The sequence below is a fragment of the Rhinolophus ferrumequinum genome, chromosome 17 (assembly GCF_004115265.2).
Source record: "Rhinolophus ferrumequinum isolate MPI-CBG mRhiFer1 chromosome 17, mRhiFer1_v1.p, whole genome shotgun sequence".
Classification (NCBI taxonomy): Eukaryota; Metazoa; Chordata; class Mammalia; order Chiroptera; family Rhinolophidae; genus Rhinolophus; species Rhinolophus ferrumequinum.
Genome location: NC_046300.1, coordinates 61,115,473 through 61,136,678, shown reverse-complemented (window position 1 = coordinate 61,136,678; position 21,206 = coordinate 61,115,473). Strand labels below are relative to the sequence as shown.

The 21,206-nt window shown below is 41.6% G+C and overlaps 1 protein-coding gene across 2 annotated transcripts in view; it reads left to right on the top strand.

Moving 5' to 3' along the window:
- Positions 1-20,878, top strand: part of SUCLG2 (succinate-CoA ligase GDP-forming subunit beta) — a 261,384-nt gene extending 240,506 nt beyond the window's left edge. Inside the window, exons 11-12 of one of the 2 annotated variants that reach the window (XM_033132931.1) lie at positions 6,820-6,877; positions 19,779-20,878. In XM_033132931.1, the coding sequence (XP_032988822.1) occupies positions 6,820-6,877; positions 19,779-19,815 (95 nt within the window). In that variant the 3' untranslated portion in view covers positions 19,816-20,878. The remainder of the gene's footprint in view (positions 1-6,819; positions 6,878-19,778) is intronic. The other variant, XM_033132929.1, reaches the window with a different exon arrangement.
- Positions 20,879-21,206: the final 328 nt, after the last annotated feature.

Here is a 21,206-nt window from a genome sequence, read left to right as displayed (position 1 = left end):
TCCTTCCGTCACCATATATTTGACCCCGTTTACCCTCTTCTAGAACCCCCCCAACCCCTTTACAATCTGGTAACCCCTAAACTATTGTCTATGTCTATGAGTTTTTGTTTCTTCATTTGTTTGTCTTGTTCTTTTGTTGTTTTCAGTTTTATATACCACATATCAGTGAAGTCACATTAAAAAAATAGTAGAAGTTGGCAAAGTTTAGTATGGACATTAAAACATCTGAATGAATTAAATTTTTTTTAAAAAATGTAAATGCAACATGCCATAATTGATTCCAAAAGAATAATTTATAAAAAATTAAAATGATTGGCAAGGCTGCAATGAAAAGAAAATTGATCAAGGAGGTAATGGGTTCATCAGTGTAAGTATTATTCTGATTAAAATGTTGATGTCAAACTGTTTTCAAGGTGAAAGTGACAGGTGACCCTCAGATTCTAAAAGTCAGCTCTTCTGTGTTCTTCAAAGAAAGCAGGTCTCCATAAGCAAATCATACTAGTATCTGTCACTTGGGAATTACTAGATTAGTGCATGCTGTGGTGCACTCATTCTGTCCTCTGATCCTCCCTGTACCTGTGTTGTCAGCAGAGGTCCATAATTACTAGCTTTTAGTACATTCCTAGAAAAGAAAGTTATCCCACTTTCAATTTTTCCCAAAAGATTAAAAGGAGCAGTTTTCTTCTGTTCATACTGTGTTTAGTGTTCCAGAAGTATTAAATGATCCCTCTCATTTAACATATCCCTATAATAGGTATCTGGATGATAAACATGCTGAAATATGCAAAATATCACATCCAAGATTATCTTCCGTACTAATCATCATTGACTGTATCAGAGGTCTATATGAGCTACTAGGAAGAAGCTTTGACATTTCTAAGTTTGTTAGGCAATCAGATTTGCATCTTTTCCATTAATGCACTTCCAGCGTATATGCCTGTGGGTTTTAATTAGCCAATTAATATGGTAAATACTATGTGCAGGTTATTGAGCTTCAGGCATTAAAGAGGATGTATAGAAATGTAAGAAATGATCTCCAGTACTGGAGAACTTGGGAAGTAAAACAAAAAGAAAGAAAGAAAATTTAACAATGCAAGATAGTATATATGTAAATTGTTAAGAAGTGTTTGCCCTACTAGAATCTGCTTCTATCTTAGTAGCAATGGCCATCGGGGCTTCCCAGAGAGCCACCAGCATGACTTGTGGAATCTTCAGGAATATCGATAGCTCACAATGTCCACTATATTGTGGGGAATTGAATGTGATGGCTGTAGATGAGCCCAAAAACGATACTGTCCCCCAAATTTATGTAGGCTAAAATTATCCATGGTGATGTTCTTTGCCACTACTCTCACCATAATAACCCCTATCCTATAGTAAGCACCTAAGGCCTTTATGAAGAGAGGAAAAGCAGGAGCACTTTTGACATTTCTAGAGTACTACCTGGTATTCTTTTCATCCTCTTGTGGGAATGAGCATCTTGTGTAATAAATGTCCTTAGATAGATACAACTTTTGTACTCAGCATAGTCATATCAAGGACACTCACTAATACCCATATGCGATTTCTGGGATACCAACAGCCCTAAGGTTACGTAACCAAGGTTACGACCTATCCCCAAATTGTATTGGTCCTACATAATAAACAAGAAAAAGACGAAGAATTCTGCTCCAGCTCTACTCTTGGCACTAATCATAGATAACAAATTGTAGAAAACTGAAGATAGTGTTATCTATAAAGGCCCTGCAAAGGGAACTAAAGAAAACCAGGCCTGTGCTCTTTATGCTAAGGGAAGGTGGACTGCCAGGAAGTTTTTATCCCTCAAGCTGAGCGCCTGCTGTAGTGCCCACTGTCATCAGCACACCCCCTCTTTTAAGTTTACTCAGTATTGACTACTCTAGTTATAGTGCATTTACAGATGTGAGTTAGCAAAGAAATATTATAAAAAGAGAATTTCTAAGTTAAAAATGGAAATAAGTAAGATTTGAATCATGGAAAGAAAGAAGGAGGGAATGTGGTTTCAAACTTGGAGTCGGTACTGGGATCCTAGCAGTGATGGACAAACACAGGAGCTGTGTAGACCAGAAGGTTGTCCTGGAGAGAGCAATGGCTGCAGCAGCACGCTGTGGCTGAAAGAACAGAGTGGGAAACTCAAGTTATTAGCCAGAGTCTGTGACATTAGATCTAAACCCCGGGCAGGACTGTCGTATAAGAAGTAACAGTGGAGTAGAAGCCAGAGCAGAAAAGAGTAGTTGTGAGAAAAGGGGGGTGCTAGGGTTTTAAATCTAATGGCCAGGAGAATGATGTCATAGTTGATGGATGTGGGAAAGTCAGAAGTGGGGACTATACAGAGAGAATGGGAGAGTATTAGGGTACAGTCATCCTTAGTTTGAGATGAAGCTGTAATATCAGATGGAATGCATGTGGAGGTAGAGATCTGGGAATACAGGGGATGATCCAAGGAGAGTTATGATAGACAAGTGGATGTCACCCCCAATTTGAAGTCCCCCGGTAAACCACGCTCAGGACTTGCTGCATTGGAAATTGTTGCCCGCAGTACCGCTCAGTTAAAGTAAGAAGCCAACCAAAACCAAAAATCTCCTGTCACAGACAATCTGGTTCTTAATGCTTCCAATGGGAAAAACAGTTGCTAACTACAGGGGCCTTTGAGGAATTTCTCTTATACTCAATCTAAATTTTTCATTTGCTTTCCTCTGGGTTGGAACATAAATTCTGCTCCTCCCACAAATCTCTCTGCATTCAGTTATATTTTATCCAACCTTAGAGTATGATTTGCTTCCTTCTGTTTTTCTAAACAGAGCTATTCTCCATTGCCTTTGATGACAGAGAAAGACAAAGGGGCAGGAACATTTTGGACAATTCTAGTGGTAGTTTCTATTAACTTCATATAGCACTATACTTTCTGTCTTAGCTGATGAATTTCTCAATGATCTTTAATCGTTTTAATATTAAAATTGGTTCACATTTCCAGAATACCCATCATTGTCTAGCTATTGAAAGTGAGATGAGAAAAGGGTGTCTATCACCCCAACATTTATGATCAAGCTGACTGATACATAACAACTAAGTGTGGTAGAAAATTTTTACTGGAGTCTGAATTGCAATAATAAATAATTAGTATTGCTAACATTTGTTGACTGCTTTGTAAGTTTCAGATATTCTGACACAGGATTTCTTTCTTCCATTGTATGTTTTTGGCTTCTTTGTTGAAAATTATCTGTTCATATTTATGTGGTTTTATTTCTGGGTTTTCAATTCTATTCCATTGGTCTGTATGTCTGTTTTTCTGCCAATACCATGCTGTTTTGATTATTGTAGCCCTGTAGTACAAGCTGAAGTCAGGGAGTGTGATACCTCCAGCCTTGTTCTTTTTTCTCAGGATTGCTTTGGGCTATTTGGGGTCTTTTGTGATTCCATACAAATCTGACGATTTTTTGTTCTATTTCTTTAAAAAATGCCATATTAGGCTATATATAGTCTAAACAAATGTGAGACTTTTAATGACCAAAATAACAGACATTTCAAAGCCTGATAATCTGTTTTTTAATTAAATTCATTGGGTGACAATGGTCAGTAAAATTAAATAGGTTTTAAGTATACAATTCTATAATACATCATCCATATATCACATTGTGTGCTCACCACCCAGAGTCAGTTCTCCTTCCATCACCATATATTTGACCCCTCTCCCCTCTTACCCTCTGGTAACCACTAAGCTATTGTCTATGTCTATGAGGTTTTGTTTCTTTGTTTGTCTTGTTCCTATGTTGCTTTCAGTTTTATATCCCACAAATCAGTGAAATCATATGGTTCTCAACTTTTTCTATATGATTTATTTCACTTAGCATAATAATCTCAAGATCCATCCATGTTGTTGCAAATGGCACTGTTTCATCTTTTCTTATGGCAGAATAGTATTCCATTGTGTGTATATACCACAACTTCTTTATCCAGTCATCTATTGAAGAACACTTTGGTTGTTTCCATGTCTTGGCCATCATAAATAATGCTGCAATGAATATCAGAGTACATATATCTGTACAGATAAATGTTTTCAAATTTTGGCGGTAGATACCCAAGAAACAGATTGCTGGGTCATATGGTAATTCTATTTTTTAATTTGTTGTGGAACCTCCCTACTGTTTTCCATGGCAGCTACACCAGTCTGCATTCCCACCAACAGTATATGAGGCCTCCTTTTTCTCCACAGCCTCTCCACAGACTTGTTATTATTTGTCTTGTTAATGATAGCCATTCTAACAAGTGATAGCTCATTGTCGTTTTGATTTGCATTTCCCTAATAGCTAGTGAGCATTTTTTCATATATCTATTGGCCGTTTGTATGTCTTCTTGGAAGAAGTTTCTGTTCATGTCCTCTGCCCATTTTTTAATTGGATTGTTTGTCTTTTTCTTGTTGAGTTGTATGAGTTCCTTATGTATTTTGTATATTAGCCCCTTGTCGGAGGCATTGTTTGCAAATATCTTCTCCCATTCGGTTTGTTACCTCTTTATTTTGTCAATGGTTTCTTTTGCTGTGCAGAAGCTTTTTAGTTTGATGTAGTCCCATTTATTTAATTTAGCTTTTACTTCCCTTGCCTTTGAGGTCAAATTCATAAAATCCTGTTTGAACCCAACATCCATAAGTTTAATACCTATGCTTTCTTCTATGCAGTTTATTGTTTCAGGTCTTACCATTTAGGTTTTTTTTATCTACTTTGAGTTAATTTTGGTATATGGTGTCAGTCTAGTTTCATTCTTTTGCACGTGGCTTTTTAAAGTTTCCCAGGACCATGTATTGAAGAGGATTTCTTTCTTCCATTGTATGTTTTTGGCTTCTTATCTGTCCATATTTATGTAGTTTTATTTCTGGGTTTTCAATTCTATTCCATTGGTCTGTATGTCTGTTTTTCTGCCAATACCAAGCTGCTTTGATTATTGTTGCTCTGTAATACAAGCTAAAGTCAGGGAGTATGATACCTCCAGCCTTGTTCTTTTTTCTCAGGATTGCTTTGGGCTATTTGGGGTCTTTTGTGATTCCATACAAATCTGACGATTTTTCTATTTCTTTAAAAAATGCCATTGGGATTTTGATGGAAATTGCATTAAATCTGTATATTGCTTTGGGTAAATGGCAATTTTAACTATGTTGATTCTTCCAATCCATGAACATGGAATGTCTTTCCATTTCTTTATGTCTTCTTCAATTTCTTTTAAAAAATGTCTTACAGTTTTCAGTGTATAGGTCTTTCACATCCTTGGTTAAGTTTATTCCTAGGTATTTTATTCTTTTTGTTGCAATTGCAAAAGGAATTTTTTTTTCATTTCTTTTTCTGAAATTTCATTGTGAGTATATAGGAAGGCAATGGATTTTTGTACGTTGATTTTGTAGCCAGCAACTTTATTGTATCCGTTGATTGTTTCTAATAGCTTTTTGGTGGAGTCTTTAGGGTTTTCTATATAAAGAATCATGTCATCTGCAAAAAGTGACAACTGAACTTCTTCATTCGCAGTTCGGATGCCTTTTATTTCTTTCTCTTGCCTGGTTGCTCTGGCTAGGACTTCCAATACTATATTGAATAACAGTGGTGATAGGGGGCAACCCTGTCTTGTTCCTGAATGTAGAGCAAAAGGCTCAGTTTTTCACCATTAATTAACATATTAGCTGAGGGTTTGTCATGTATGGCCTTCATTATGTTAAAGTATTTTCCTTCTATACCCATTTTATTAAGTGTTTTAATCATAAATGGATGTTGTATCTTGTCAAATGCTTTTTCTGCATCTGATATAATCATATGATTTTTGTCCTTTATTTTATGTGATGTATCATATTGATCGATTTGCATATGTTGACCCATCCTTGTGCCCTTTGGGGTGAACCCCACTTGATCATGGTGTATAATCTTTTTATGCATTGTTATATTCAATTTGCTAGAATTTTGTTTAGGATTTTTGCATCTGTGTTCATCAGAGATATTGGTCTGTAATTTTCTTTTTTGTGTGTGTTATCCTTACCAGGTTTTTGTATCAGATAATGTTTCACTAATAGTATCTATGTCTTAAATAAAGAAGGTAGCCTCTCTTCATTGTTTTGTGGCCATTTGGAAAACCAGGCATCCTTGCCATAAGTCTCACCAATTTGTGGCCCACACTTGGCAGACTGTTGCCACAAACAGTGTATTAGGAATGTCCTGATGAGGAAAGTTTTAATCAAATCAGGCTTGATTTAGTGGGATTTTGTGGACAAATCTTTGTTCTCAGCTGTCTAATAATTACAGGCTGTTTTACCAGCAGATAAGGAAAGGATTACTCTCCTCTTTGAAAATGGTAACTTTATAATTACATGTATTTACTTGCCTTATCAGAATAGAGCTCACCAGCTGAGACACAGGATTATTTTTATTTAAAAGACTCCTGGGTAAATCGAACAACCACATTTTGGTGGGGAGCTTAGCTTTTGTAGACAGTTGTTACTGTTACGAATAAAGAACAAATAATCTGGAATGAGTTGGGTTTTTTTTTTCTTTCTTTTGGAAATGTATACAAAAATTACCTCGATGGTTAATTCACCCCAACCCCTGATACTATTGAGAAATGCACAGACATTTATTGACAGCTTTGTGTGTTCAACGTGTGCATGTGTTTTAGACAAAGCTTTGGATCTTGTGGGCGGTTTTCTAGCTGTAGATCGGAGAACTTTTCTTTTTTAGAATTCATTTTTCCTTGTCATTGTCTCATTTTAATATGCAGTAATCTTCTATGTCTCAGATATGCCTAAAGAGGAATTTGTTTTTCTCTCAGGTGCTCATCATGATGACAAGTCAAGCTCACAAAGAAATAATAATAATAATGAGCCAAGATAATTTGTAGGTTGGAGCTCTTAGCCAAATCCTCTCAATTTGATTTTTCCACCCAATACCAGGAGGTTTGTTTCAGCAACATAAACATTTTGATTCTCTTTTACCAAGTATCTTTAGAAGCAAGAGTCTCCTCTTGTCCCCCTTCTTATCCTTACCGATCTCTCTAATGTTCCCTAAACTCTCTCTAAAGTTGTCGACAGTGCAAACGTCTCTAAGTCACAAACTTGTATTCTGTTTCTGTGCTTTCTTGACCAAGGGACCAGCACCTCTTCTCTGTGGACACTTCCTCATCTTTGCCCTCTGAAATACTGACAAATTAGAGCCACAACCAGAGGAATGCATATCAAGTGTCCTTGTTAACATGGACACAGTAAAATTGATACGTGATACTTTGGTCTGCAAAAGGGGAAAAGAAATCTCAAGTATGAAAGTGTTAAGACACAGCGACAGCTCTTAGCCGTGTCCATAAATGTGGCTGCCATCCATTCAGTTATGCTAGGGTGTGAGACCAGGAGAAGTAGTCATTGTTCCATCAAAACCTTGGGAGATAGCTCTAGCTGACTAGCTTGAAAAAGTTTTCCTTCAGAGTGTTGGAGCCCTAGGTGCGCTGCTTATACCCAAAGTGAACAGAAAATAAGGGACCCTGGCTTAGCAGTGGCAGGCTCCTGGGAAGGGTGAGTGCAGATGCCCCGCAGCCAGGCGTCTGGCTCTCTGTCTGTTCATGTCCCCTGGCCTCTTTGCACATTTCCCAGCTTATAGTCTGTTCTGACTTTTCATCTTCTCTTCCTTTCTCAGTCTCTGCTCCCTTTCAAGGTGAAATGGACCTGTTCCCCACCTCCACCCCCAGCCTCTCTGAGCCCATCTTTCCCTTCTCTCCAGCCCTGTTGCTGCTGTCATTGGAAACATGGCTCCAAGAGGAGAGGTCAGATGTTCTCTGTCAGTGCGCGTCTCTTTTCCTTGTTTGATTCTCATTTTTCTTTCCGTTCCCATTCTCCCAGTCCCCATGTTCTGTACACCCCGCCCCTCACCTTGCTTTCTGCATCACTAGTGCCCACATACCTCTCTTCATCTCCTCCCTCTTTCGCTGTCCCCGGTGGATGCATCCTTATTGGCATTCGGAGTAAGGAAGCTCACTGGATTTCACTTCAAGCCAACATCTGTCACCTCCCCTCCCTTTCATCACTGACATCTTCTCCCTGTGTATCCCCCTAGTGTTTAGCTCATCATCACCAGATTAAACCAAATGAGACACTGGAGCCAATCCTGTTCTGTCATCAGGCCTTAAATCCTCTCATTGTCTACATCCATAAACACTCCTGAGTGCTTAAACTTTGCTGTACTTAAAAATCAGACCAGGTCTCATAGGGCCTAACCTAAAGTATTAGTTAAATTAGTTAAAGGTTTTTTAAGTCTAATATTTAAGTTTCCAGACAAATTATCTATTACATTTGGCACTTTGAGTTTTCATTTTACCCCTAGATATGTGAGTAACTGAAATTTATACCATGTTGGACATCTGCTGCCTTACACAAAGTAAAGCCTTCTAACGTACCTAGGAAAGTTGCCATTGTAATGACAGGATTAGGGCTCCTTTAAGGAAGAAGAAAGAAAGATGGCCTCAGCGTTATGCAGTTTTCTTTTCTTTTCTTTCTTTGTGTGTGTGTGTGTGTGTGTGTGTGTGTGTGTAATGACTTCAGAGACTTCAGATTCTCCTACCACCTTCATAAAAAGGTTGTTTATTGTAGGGCTTTAATGGACTTGCACCTGGAAAGCCCCCTCCTCTTACTCATTCCATCTGTTTCTTTCTCAGTGCCTCTACCTCCTTGGCCACTCATTAAGACCAGCCTGATCTTTCTGTGTTCCCTAGAAGTCCAGACCCCACAGGTTGTCAATCTATTAAGCTTAACTAATGACTAATAACCGTCACTCCTATTGTCTACAGAGCTTCCAGCCAGGCCGTGCCTCTGGGGGCTTGCGGGGACCCAACAGCTTCTTCCCCATCTGGGTTTTGATCCTGCTGAGAAATAAGATAAAGGACGAAGGAGACTGAAATATCACTTTCATTACTGGTACAGAACAAGTTGAAGGATATACCTTATTGTGAATCGACACGACAGCTGGTTTCCTTACTGGGGACACCAGGATTAGGTAGCTTTGCACACCAGGTCACTGGTGCTACAGGACCTGGGCAGCTTCCCAGCGCCAGGGCAGACAGCTGAGGGATAAAGGGTGACCTGGGCTCACTTAGAGCCACATCCGCAACAGGAAGGGCAGAGGGAGCGGCTGAGCTGCACCTGCCAGTTTCTCCTTTCAAACACTTCAGCCAGGTAGGTCTCTACCAGCACCGGGAGCCAGTGCTCGTCAGCTGGTCAAAGAAGAGGCGAGGAGGGCTGTGCTATGAGCCCCTCTGCATGGAAGGAAACACCCCCAAATGCACATCGCGGGTCGTTCGTCTGCCCTAGGAGGGGGCTGCCTGTGGGTCAGGTGCCCACCCCAGTCTAGGCAGTGGTCATCCTTTACAAACCAAGAGCCTGAAGTGTTTCCCTGAGCAGAAGCTCTGCATGGAGCACTTTCATGAGGAGGAGTTTAGAGCACGGCAGGTATGGGGACTGGCATATCCCGAGTCCCGCTTATAACATCACAACACCAACGTCTGCTCCCTGGGTGTTTCCAGGGTGATCAGTCAGTTCATTTCTTCACGCCTCGCTTTCCTTATGTACTACTTGAAAGTCATATCTGATCAGCCACATTGAGAGAGAGCGCATTACTCTCAGTGAATTGACGCACAGGTTGGTTCCTTCTGGGCTGTTTTATAGGTGACAGGTGTGTCCTTCCTGTTAAGATGACTCTCCCAAAGAGGCTACCTTGAGGCTGTCCAGAGGCAGAGCTATGGAAGCAGAAAGACTCCATGAGAGTGTTCTAGAACAGGGAGGACAAATAGCTTTCATCTCACACCACCTTCATCTATTGACCTTGGCTGCCGAGAAAGATTCTGAGGCTGTCTCCAAGCTCTGCGGAAAAGAGTTCTGTGTTCATGATCGTCTGCCACGGATGTGGGAAAGGAGAGTGGGGCTCCTGAGCCACGGAGTGGCCACTGTTGATTTAAAGAGAGCTTAGGGGAATTTTCTCCCCTAGAAGTGCAGTCGCCCACTGTATCAGAAGTAGGAAGTGGGGGCTGCAAGCTGGGGAAGGACTAAATAAAGCTGGCTTCTTATCCTGCAGTCACGGGGTGAAAGCTTTGGATTGTGTAAAGCAGAGGTCTGCAGACGTTTTCTCTACAGGGCTAGATTTTAAGCTTTGTAGGCCATGTTTTCTGCTGGAATAACTCAGTTCTGCCATTGTAGTGCAGAAGCTGCGTAGACAGTACACAAAGGAGTGGGCGTAGCTGTGCCACAGTAACTCTTTTTTTTTCCCAGACAGTAGGACATAATTTGCACCTTGATGTAGAAAAGAGGCAAGTAGCGAGACTTCTGGAAACTCCCTATCCTCAGCTCTGAAATATTTCATAAGAGTAAAGGAAGATTTTGGCAGGCCATACTAACCTCTCAGAATCTACCTTCTTCTCACAAACTTTTAGCAGTGAAGTCCGTTCAGTCATTTCCCCCACATAAGTACAGAAGCATGCTCAGTGATGCAGTGATGTCACTTCTTAGGCAGCGATGGGGTTCCGAAGCCAGCATTCCAGACAAATGAGAACTGAAATCGCTCATAAATTACAGTCTGCATGGACTGAAAGCCACGAGGTGGACTCAGGGAAGGCAAAGTACACATGAGATGTTGTGGCATATAGAACTGTTCCTTCTCGAAAAGATCCTTCCTGTCCCTTAGCAGCTACAGAATTGTGCAGTGTCCTTGTTTGCCAGAGGGGTCGTTCCATTGTGATTTAACATTAGGGCTCCGTGCCTTTGGTTTACCTTAATCTACATGTTGCTTTATTGAGAGGTGGCACCTGCCATAAGCCCTCACTGAATCCATGTGAGGCCCGGCCCTGAGCCTCCGCGGTGAGAGCAGAAGCACTGGCACACCATCCTCTAAACGCCGCCAAGAAGTACCTGGTCATCGGCTTCCTGCCGCTGAAGCTCGTGACTTCTGCTGTCACCATAGGAATAACTATCACGCTTACACCCTGGGCAGCAGTTTCTTTTTACCTGGGGAGAAGAAATCATCCAGGAAAAGGTGTGCATAGGAGAGAGCTCCACAGGCATCTTGTATCATCTCTAATTTTTATAAAATGTGAGGATGCCCAGAATTTTGATACGGTACTCATCCAACTGCAGTACCTTGTCTAGATCACTTACCTGGTCAGTCACAGCCAGGTTTAAAATCTCAGCTTCCTCATCTGTGAAATGCGAATACAAATATCAGCGCCTCAGAGGGTTGTTGTAAGGAGCACGTGAGGTTTAAAATCAGCTAGAACAATCCCGAGCTTAATACCTGCTAGCCGTCATTATTATCTGAGCTTTTGTCCGTAACTGAGTGAACGCGGACGCTGTGGGCCGCTGCAGTGAGCCAGGTAAGGTGTCAGGTACAAGACACACATGGTCTGGAACAACGTGGGCTGCTGACACCCCAGGAGTTTTACCTCTGATCCTCAATGAATTACTCTACTTCTGACAGTACAATAACAAGACAAAGGAGATGTGATCAGTTGTCTAAATTTACGTGTCACCAGAAAATGGACCCCCTCTGTCAGATTGTCACTTGAAAGGAGAATGCAAAGGAGGAGGGAGGGCACAGTGACAGTGGACATTTTAGCAGGAATCTGCTGCTTTATAGAATTTGGTTTGCTTGCACTGGCCACCCCTGCCTCGGGAAAAACAAACAAATAAACAAAACACTTGATTACTTAGAGCAGAGGTGGAAATATTTTAGGATTTATGGGCCATGCCATCTCTGTCACACCTACTCAGCTCTGCCATTATAGCACAAAAGCAGCCATGGATACTGTAAAAAAATCACTTTGGCTGTATTCCACCGAAACTTTATTTATGGACACTGAAATTTGAATTTCATGTAATTTTTATGTATCACAAAATATTATTCTTCTGATTTTTTTCCAACTATTTAAAAATGTAAAAACTATTCTTAGCTCATAGGTGGTACAAAAAGAGGCCACGGGCTTCATCTGGCCTGCTGGTTGTGGTTTGCCAGCCCTGACTTACACCACCAGACTGAGAGGCAGGCCTGTCATGGTTAACTGGTTGTTTGGCCTCAGCAAATCATCTGTCATCTGGGCCTCAGTTTCCTCTAATAAAAACAACAGACTTATCTTAAAGACTCCCTAGGATTTTCTCCAGTACTAAAATCCAGGCTGCATGGTTGTCATATGGCTTTGCAGTCAGACAAACCTGGGGTCCAGTACTGGCTCAGCCTCTGACTTGCTGAGGGACATTGGGCAAGTTCCTAAGCCTCCCAGTGCCTCGGTTGCTTCATCTGTAAAATGGGGATAAAAATGATATCAACTTTTAAATGTTGCTAGAAAGATTAAAGTGATATAATATTTGTGAGCCCCTTCACTCATGTATCCAACAAAAGTTCATTGCATCTAGTATGTATTCAATAAGTGCTACCTATTGTATTCTTTAAAAAAAAAAATGAGTTCCTATTAAAGTAATTTTTAAAAGACAGCTTCTACACACTTCCAGAGTGGTTTTCTTCACAGTCCTGTGATAAAAAGCTGTCATGGTTGGGTGAGTGGGACTAAACCTTTTGAACCAAACCCTGTAATTTGTGTCCACTACCCTTATCTTCTCTCCCTTGTAATGAAAGCAAAGACCAAAGTTGATAAATTAACCTTGCATCTCTGCTTATAGCTCTCTCACTCCACCCAGTGGCAGGAAGTCAGTGGTAAAACAGGCAGAAATGGAGAATTTAAAAAATTGTAATAATTCTCCTTTTCTATAATGCTACCTACCAGTAAAGCAAGATTTCATTTAAAAATCGTACCCCTTGATTCTCTCTGTGTTGCCATTTTAAGGCACGCGGTGGGTAGATACCATTTAGCTGAGTGGCTTTCGACAAGCAGATACTAAGGAGCGCCTGAAGTTCGACCAGCCTGAGTTGATCAGTTACCTGTACAGGTGGTTATTAAAAGTGGTGTCCTACAGCCTCATTGAAAAGCAACGCCGCATTTCATAAGTATTGGAACATGGCAGCAGCACTATTTAAATGTAGGGAAGAGATCAATTTCCTTTGTAATTGGGTATCAGGCATAAACGCTTTGGAACTCTTAATTTTGTGTTAGAGTTTAAAGCAACTGTGATGGTTTCTATTTAGACATAAAAGCAGGGAAGGGGCTGGGGAGCAGACTCAGATACTTGATGAGTCAAAAAGATGCTAACCTCAAATACTCGAAGAGTATCCTTAATGAAAGGAATCACAAACTAGCCAGCATTCGCCCAAGGGTTCCTCTGTTCCCCCTTTCTTTTCCAGTGACCTTGTTTCAGTGGATGCTGTTTTTCTTTTTAACCCTCTTCTCTGTATGTTCCCACTTGCCCTTCCAGCTGCTCACTCAACCGGAACTTGGAAGCAGGGCCAGTGGGCAGCAGGGCCTGCCCTTCGTTGCTTCTCTCTGGCCTGTCCTTAACCATGCCGTCCAGGGAGAAGCCAGGGAGGGTGCTCGGAGGAGATGTGACAGGGTCACGGTCAGGGCTAGTGCAGACGGAACTTAGCAGGCTCACGTTTTTCCGCATCTCTATTTGACTTTTTGTCTGTCTCTGTCTCTGTCTTTTCATGTGTCTGTCCCTCTCTGGGTTATTCCTCATGTCTCTCCTTTTCATGTGTCTCTGGCACTATCTCTCTCTCTTCCTCCTCTCCTCTTCTTCTACCCCTTCCTCTACCTCTCCCCCTCGTATTCTCTTGTCTGTCAAAATCTCTATTCTACCCCTTTCATCCTTCTGCCTCTTACCGTGTTTCCCCGAAAATAAGACCTGACCGGAAAATAAGCCCTAGCATGATTTTTCAGGAGGACATCCCCTGAACATAAGCCCTAATGCATCTTTTGGAGCAAAAATGAATATAAGACCCGGTCTTATTTTCGGGGAAACATAGTATTTGTTTCTCTTTTCTGTCTCTTTCCCCTTATACCTCTGTATCTCGTGTGTGTGTGTGTGTGTGTGTGTGTGTGTGTGTGTCTATCTCTTTTCAATTCTACCGTCTTGCCCTCTGCCTCCATTTCTTTCTTGCTCTCTCTCTGTGTCTGTGTCTCTGTCCCTCACCTGTTTCTGAATGCCGCCACCCTCCCCCCCTTGTGTAACAGATTTGCAGCTGATCAAGGTCCGTCTGTAGATTCTCAATTTCTCCTCATCACCCTATGCCTGAGCTTTATATTTCAACATGAAGATTCTTTCCATAACTGCTTGGTTCAGAGTATGCTTAGTACATGCCTAATAATTAAGGCTATAATTAAAGTGTAACTGCAAGTATAATTAAAATTCACTTTAGTGGATCCTGAAATTAAGAAGCAATTAGGCATTTTGATATTGCCCTGCAGAAGCAGCTGGAAGGAGAGAAGGGTACTGTTTTGCTGGAGAGCTGCTCTCCAGGATCCTCTGGATCCTGGCTCTTCCCACTGTTTGTTGACCTTGAGCTCGGCCTCAGTTGCCTGGGGCATGAGGAGCTGCTGGACAGAGAGACCAGCAGCAGCTTGAGTCCTCACTCAGGGCACTGAGCACAGTCAGCTTCTGGACACAGCTCTGTCCAGAGAAAGAGTCCCCTGCAAAAGCCCCTGGAGAACCAAGAAAGCTCAGAAACAATCCTTCCTTATTTTTCCTCAGGCCGTTTGGAGTTTCTATTTCAAACCTAACAAAAAGGGGGGCGATCAGAAAAGTACCCACCCACACCTCACCTCCCTAAGCGTGTGTATAAAGCCATCCAGGGTTCTTCAGTCCAACATGGACGTCCTTTGTGAAGGGTCCTGTGCTAAGCCCGGACGTACCCTGCTTAGCAGCCCTGACAAAAGCAGCCCCCTTGTAGTGGGCTTCTGTGATGTGGGAATGAGAGGGACATCAGTAAGCAACCCCAACAGGACCACGACTCCGGAGGGTCAAGGTACTCTGGAAGCTCATTTTACAATCCCTGGCTCTGCTTCCAGGATTGGCAGGTGGAGAAGAGAAGGCTTCCCCGATAAAGGCCATTTAAAGAGATAGCTCGTGAAGGGTGCATGTCCACCAGGTGGAGAGAGGGCCACAGCTCCAGGAGGAGGACACAGCAAGGCCAAAGGCCCAGGCTGGCTGCAGGTTCACAGATTTCTAAATCAGTAATTTTTCCCCTTTGGAAATACCAGGTGCCATGTAGGGTGCTGAAGAGGGTATTCACTAAGGAATTGAGTTAGTTAGGCTAATTGGTTGCAAGGAAGAGACACCCATTTATCTCAAAAAAAAATAAAATAAAAAAAGTCAAGAGCTTATTTCATCGATACACTTAGAGGGAAACAGGTGAAACTGAATAAACAGTTCTCAGAATGGGCAGAGCCACGGTAAAGCTGGCCTCAGGCAGGAGAAGGATCTGAGCCGGGTGCCCCTAGGGCGTCTGTGCGGCACTGACTGCTCTGCGCATGTGCACGGCCTTCCTCGGACCTGGGACTGCCGAGGCCTTTCCTGCTGCTACTGTCTGTGTCACAGGTACAACCATTCAGATCCTCAAGAGAGTGAATCTACTTGGGCAAGCCAGACCATCATCTGTAGTTGGGCTGCCCTTGGATCAGATGCAGTCATTGTTTTGGGAACAATCGATGTCTCCCTCAGGGCACAGAACACCAGGTGGTCCTCTTCGAGCAGGGACAGTGGGTAGGGTAGGTTTAGTCACAGGACAGTTTGGAAAAGCAGAATCCTAATTGTACCTGATCCTTGCCGTTAAGTAATTTATAGTATCTTTGAGAGTCACGTGATCTCATGCATGGCAATGCAGCGTTTAAATGCCAAACAAGAGTCACTAGAAATCAAAATAGAGAGAAGGGCAAAGGATTTTGATACTGACTTCTGCCAATCACTAAGCCTCAGTGCTTCTGGCTAAAAAAAAAAGAAGAAGAGCTGATTTATAGACACCAAATTCGCAAGGTTATTTTGCGGGTCAAATACAGTAATGTGGGAAGAGTTTATAAACCACAAAATCGTAGAGATTTTTTATTGTCAACATTATCATTATGACATATATTTACAAAATCATAAGAAGGAGTTATTTAAGGTTCAGATGGATATTTCAAACATTAGTTGCAGACATTGTTCAAACCAGTGAGAGAGCACATTGAATGCTCTTGACTGCTTCGTAACTATGACTAGCCATGTTCCCTAGACTTCAGCTTTTAACTTAATCGTGCCTCACTCTGCTCATTTGCAAAAGGAACAATAATAATAGTAGCTATCACTGGTTACAACTGAGGAACAAATGAGCTAATATATTTAGAACGCTGAACAATCTGTGACTCGTGCGAAAGGATAGCTGCTGTTATTGCTTTTACTATTATTATCACTACAAGTAGCCCTGCTAATTCCTGTATCAGTCCAGTTACACAGAGAGCTTGACAGGCCCGGGGAAGATCCGTGCCCAGAGCAGGACTCACACGAGGGAAAGGCAGAGGCAGGAGACGGGGAATGTCGGGGAGGTGATCATGGAGGTCTTGGGTGTTGAGATTAGAGGGTGCTCTGAGGAAAAATGGGAGAGGGAGAAGAGCTTTTGTATCTTAACTTAGATTTCTTCCCTGGCAGATTGGGGGACAGTTGGAGAGAAAATTCTAGTCTACGTCTGTGTTAAAGGAGATAAAAATTTACATATTAACTTTTTAATCACCTTCTGGTCCAAAGACTGGTTTGCTTCTGTGTCAGGCAGTGCTTTTGCTTTACACTGTGCTGCTGCTCCAGGAAAGACCTGCCTACAGATTAATTTGGGAATCCCTAAACATGATATCTAACACCTGCCACAGTCTGATCCTCTGTCCTGCTTTTTAACCTCTGGAACCTTGGCTGAAACTTTACCAAATAAATCAGACTTCACTTGAGGTTGTATTACTGAAATAATAAATCTTTATATCTGCATTAGTTAAGTACCAATGTATAACAAATTGCCCCAAAACTAGGGGCTTAACACAAGGAACATTGATTGTCTCAGTTTTTGTGGTGGGGAAACCAGGTGTGGCTTGGCTGGGTCCCCTGGCCCAGGGTCTCTCATAGGCTGCAGTCAAGGTGTTGGCCTGGGCTAAGGTCATGTCAAGGCTTGACTGGGGTACGGTCGCTTCCAAGTGCACTCACGTGGCTGTTGGAAAGATGCAGTTTCCTCCGGGGTGTGGGACCAGAGGCCACAGTTCCTCATTGGCTGTTGGCTGAAGACTGCCCTCAGTTCTTTCCGCCCTCGACTTCCCACCGGGCAGCCCGCAGCATGGCAGTGTGCCTCATCAGAGCCAACAAACGAGGAGTCAGAGGGAGCGAGACCGAAGCCATGGGCTTTTGTAACTTAGTCGCACAGTGACATTCCATCACTCTTGCTACATTCTTATTCATGAGTAGCTGGACCCAGCCCACCCTCTAGGGGAGAGGATTACACTGGGTCATGAACACCAGGAGATGAGGATTGGCTGTTTTAGAAGCTGCCTACCACATTTTCAAAGTACTATATTATTAAGGTAATTCTGTAACAAGAGAGACATGATGACATATGAGAGACGTAATAGAAGCTTTTTTCTCATTCATATAAAGTCTAGGAGGGTGAGTGAGGGAGTGAGTGAGGTACTCTGTTCTACGGAGTTAGTCAAGTGTCCATGCTGCAGGAGTCATTGCCATCTTCTAAAATGTGTCTTCCAGGGTTTTCCTGGCTCACATCATTCCAGAAGGCAGACAGGGAGAACAGAGAGTACGGAGTGTCAGTCACACTGGAGAATTTATGGGTGTTTGCTTTATATCCCTTTGCATTCCAATGGCCAAAAATCAGTCACATGAGCGCACCTAGACGCAAGGGGGCCTGGGACAGGCAGACTGGGGGGGGGGGGGGAGTGTCAGCTGCCTCCACTCTCCCCTGTAGAAGAGGAACGTGGGTCTTTGGTGGGCAGCCAGCCTGGTCTGCCACAGACTTTGCCATTTACAAAATCTTTCACATTTATTATTTCATTTGCTTCTCATCACAACCTGTGTTATCAGCATTATTTTGCTCATTTTATAGACAAGGAAACAGAGCAGCTTAGCTTTAGAACATTTAGGACTAGGTAATTAGACAGAATAGGGTTCAAGTCCCCTCTCTGCCGCTTATAGCCTGTATGAGTATGGGAAAGTTATTTAACCTCTTTGTGCCTCAGTTATCTCATCTGTGTAATGCGACAATAGGACCTATTATTCAGTCATTGCAAAGATTTCATATGCTGTGTATAAGTCACTTAGCATTGTGTCTGGCATATGAAATTGCTTAATGAATATTAATTATAAGGAAGATGATCATAATGTTATGTCTGGACATAAAGAAGTTGAGCCTCAAAGCAGTTAAATGATTTACTCAACACTACACAACTCATCCACAGCGGAGCCAGGATAAGAGGCTGGGGACTTCCGCTAACAGTGTTCTTACCTTTTGATTTGTCGCTTGTCAGGGAGCCATTCCTCAGATTCCTGTGCCAAGCAGCAGCGAGTAAGCCCTGAGCCCGAGACATAGTGCCACGTGTCCCCTGCACCACTGCCTGGTGGACCCAGGGCCCCTGAGAAGCAACACTGCATCACAGTTCCATTCCAGCTGTTCTCTTTAACTCCTCCTTTGCCTTTTTGTATGAAACATGCTCACCTTACACCTCCTTTTTATTTGCTCTTAGGTCCCCCAAGGCCTATACTTCAAGGTCTTTCTTTATAAATAGGCTCTGTCTTGCTAACTAGATTAAAAACACAGGAAATGATGTAAGATGAGATATTTCATTAGACCTTTACATTTTATCACATTTCTCCTAAGGCCTTGTTCACTCTGAAAGAACAGAAAAGTAGTTCATGGGTTAAACAGTCCCAGACGCAAACCTGTGGGTGGGGTAGTTTGGCCAGCAGATGACTCAGATACACCGGGAATGTCATTGGAGGCTGCAGTGTGCATTTGTAAGGCCTCTGCCCTTTTTGTTGTATAGAATGAGGAGGAAGCAGAAATGGACGTGTTGAACACTGTCATTGTCTCCATGGCCATCGGTGGGCACATTGTCTAAACTTTAGATCTCAGATTAGGCTATGCTTCGAACCCTTCCTTTTAAGACAAATGACTCTGGTATGGGCCAAAACCACATTAAATCTACTTGACTGTGGATTATCAGTGGAAATGTCAGCTTTATCAGTAAAAATTGTCCATTAGTCTCTCAGAAGTCCTATCTTTCATCTTTTCTAGTTGGACTACTTGATATAGATCTTGTCACATAATCTCTCCTGTCAATGACATTGATTAGCACCTATATTTCATTTCCTGGTGAAAAGGTACACATGCCTCCTCATGTGTTACTCCCAGTGTCTCATGCCATCCCAATATCCCAATTTACCATTCTCTTGCTCCCATTTTTACACAAAGCTTTTTCTTTAGATTCCATGTTCAGACTCTTCAATCAAGGGATAAATCCATTTCAGAAGATTTTCCTTTTTCAAACTTGTTGAACAAGTGGGTGTTAATCATTCTTTGTTCACAATCATCTGAGAACCTAATTATTTCCACTTTTTTAAATGCCAGAGTAAAATATAGGCAGTATCTTTATAATACCAGACATTTCAGGTGAAAAGAGGAAAAAAATTAATTTGTCATCTGGATTCATCTAAATAGCCAGATCTATATCATAAAAAGCTGAAACTGAGTAATTGTGTTAGAGAGACCGGGCGTCCTATGGTTTTAGGTTTTACAAAACTTCTTAGGGCACCACCTCCAGTTTCGTTTTAGTAACTGTCCCTCATCTGCCTCTTCTAGGAACCAATGTCCACGAAGCCAAGAACATACTCAGTAACAGCGGGCTCCCAATTACTTCCGCCGTCGACCTGGAGGACGCAGCCAAGAAGGCTGTGGCGAGTGTGGCCAAGAAGTGACGGCTTTGGTCCTCGTCCCTTGGAGGAAGAAGTCCACTTCACCATAAACAGGGATGGTTCTCTCTTCACTGTGAAAGAAATGGTTATCTCATTGGGAAAACATGGGGAGGAGATGAGCAACAACCATTGTATGAAAAATCTTGAATCTGAAGCTTGTTGAATAAGATATCTAGATAGCCTAAATAATCTGATTTCACTTATTGTCTTTACTAAATCACTGCCCCCTGTTCTCATACTTCTCTGTCATGGTGAGCCTGCTCAGTAGATATTGTGATTTTGGAGAACAGTCTATGTGGCCAAACAGTGTGCAAATATATAGAATTTGAGACCCGGCACTTATTCGTTTACAGCAATTTTGGTGTAAACCTGTATAATAAAATCCTGTATAATTAAAAAAAAAAATCACAGGCCATAAAAAACTCAGACAAGACTGCATTTAACAGATGAACTATCAAAAAGGTGCAGCTAAGACATTGAAAAAAATAGTTGTTACACACTGCAATAGTTTTTACAAGTTTCTGATTCTAGCACATGTTTGGAAAATCCATGAATATTCCAAAATATATTTTACATTGGAAGGTCCACATTAGTATCCTGTACATGTATTCTATATTTGCCTTAATACTGAATATACTGTTTACCTCACAGGAAAAATAAATCCAGAAGCCTTATTTGTGATTTTTGAGTAGATTTCATTTTAATGGGAAAACTGCAGAAAGGTGATTCTTACTGAAATCTCTCTACTTAAGACATTCCAAGAAGAAACGTGACTGAATATTAAATTATGTTTTAAGTGTCAGTATCTTTTCTTTCCTCCTTTATCCCCCCAGAATCTACCAGCTGGAAAAATGTAATTAAGAGAATGTGGCTTTTTTCCATAATGTCAATTGGGGTGAAGGATTTGAATTATGTTTATGTTGATATTTTGGTAAATTTTTATTTGTACACAAATTTAAATAAAATCCTATGTTTTGTAAGCTCTAAGATCTGTGTATCTCTCATTTTAATCAATTTTATTCCTTAAACGATTTTTCTTTTGCTAAGACACTAACCCTTAGTGTCTTAGGCATATCTCCAAAATTAGAAAATTTGGGTTATGGATTGTCTAACAGGTTAAAATGTGACTTCAGTCTGCATAATGCTAAAAGAAATCTACAGACATAAACTCCCTTTTAATGAGGTTCAGTTGCCAGTGTTAATAACTTTCCTCTCAATGTACAAGTGTGTAGCAGACCCAACTTTTTTGTTTGTTTTTTTAACCTGTTAATATTATTATCATAAATTTCACATATGGGCAAAAGTTCAAAAGTCA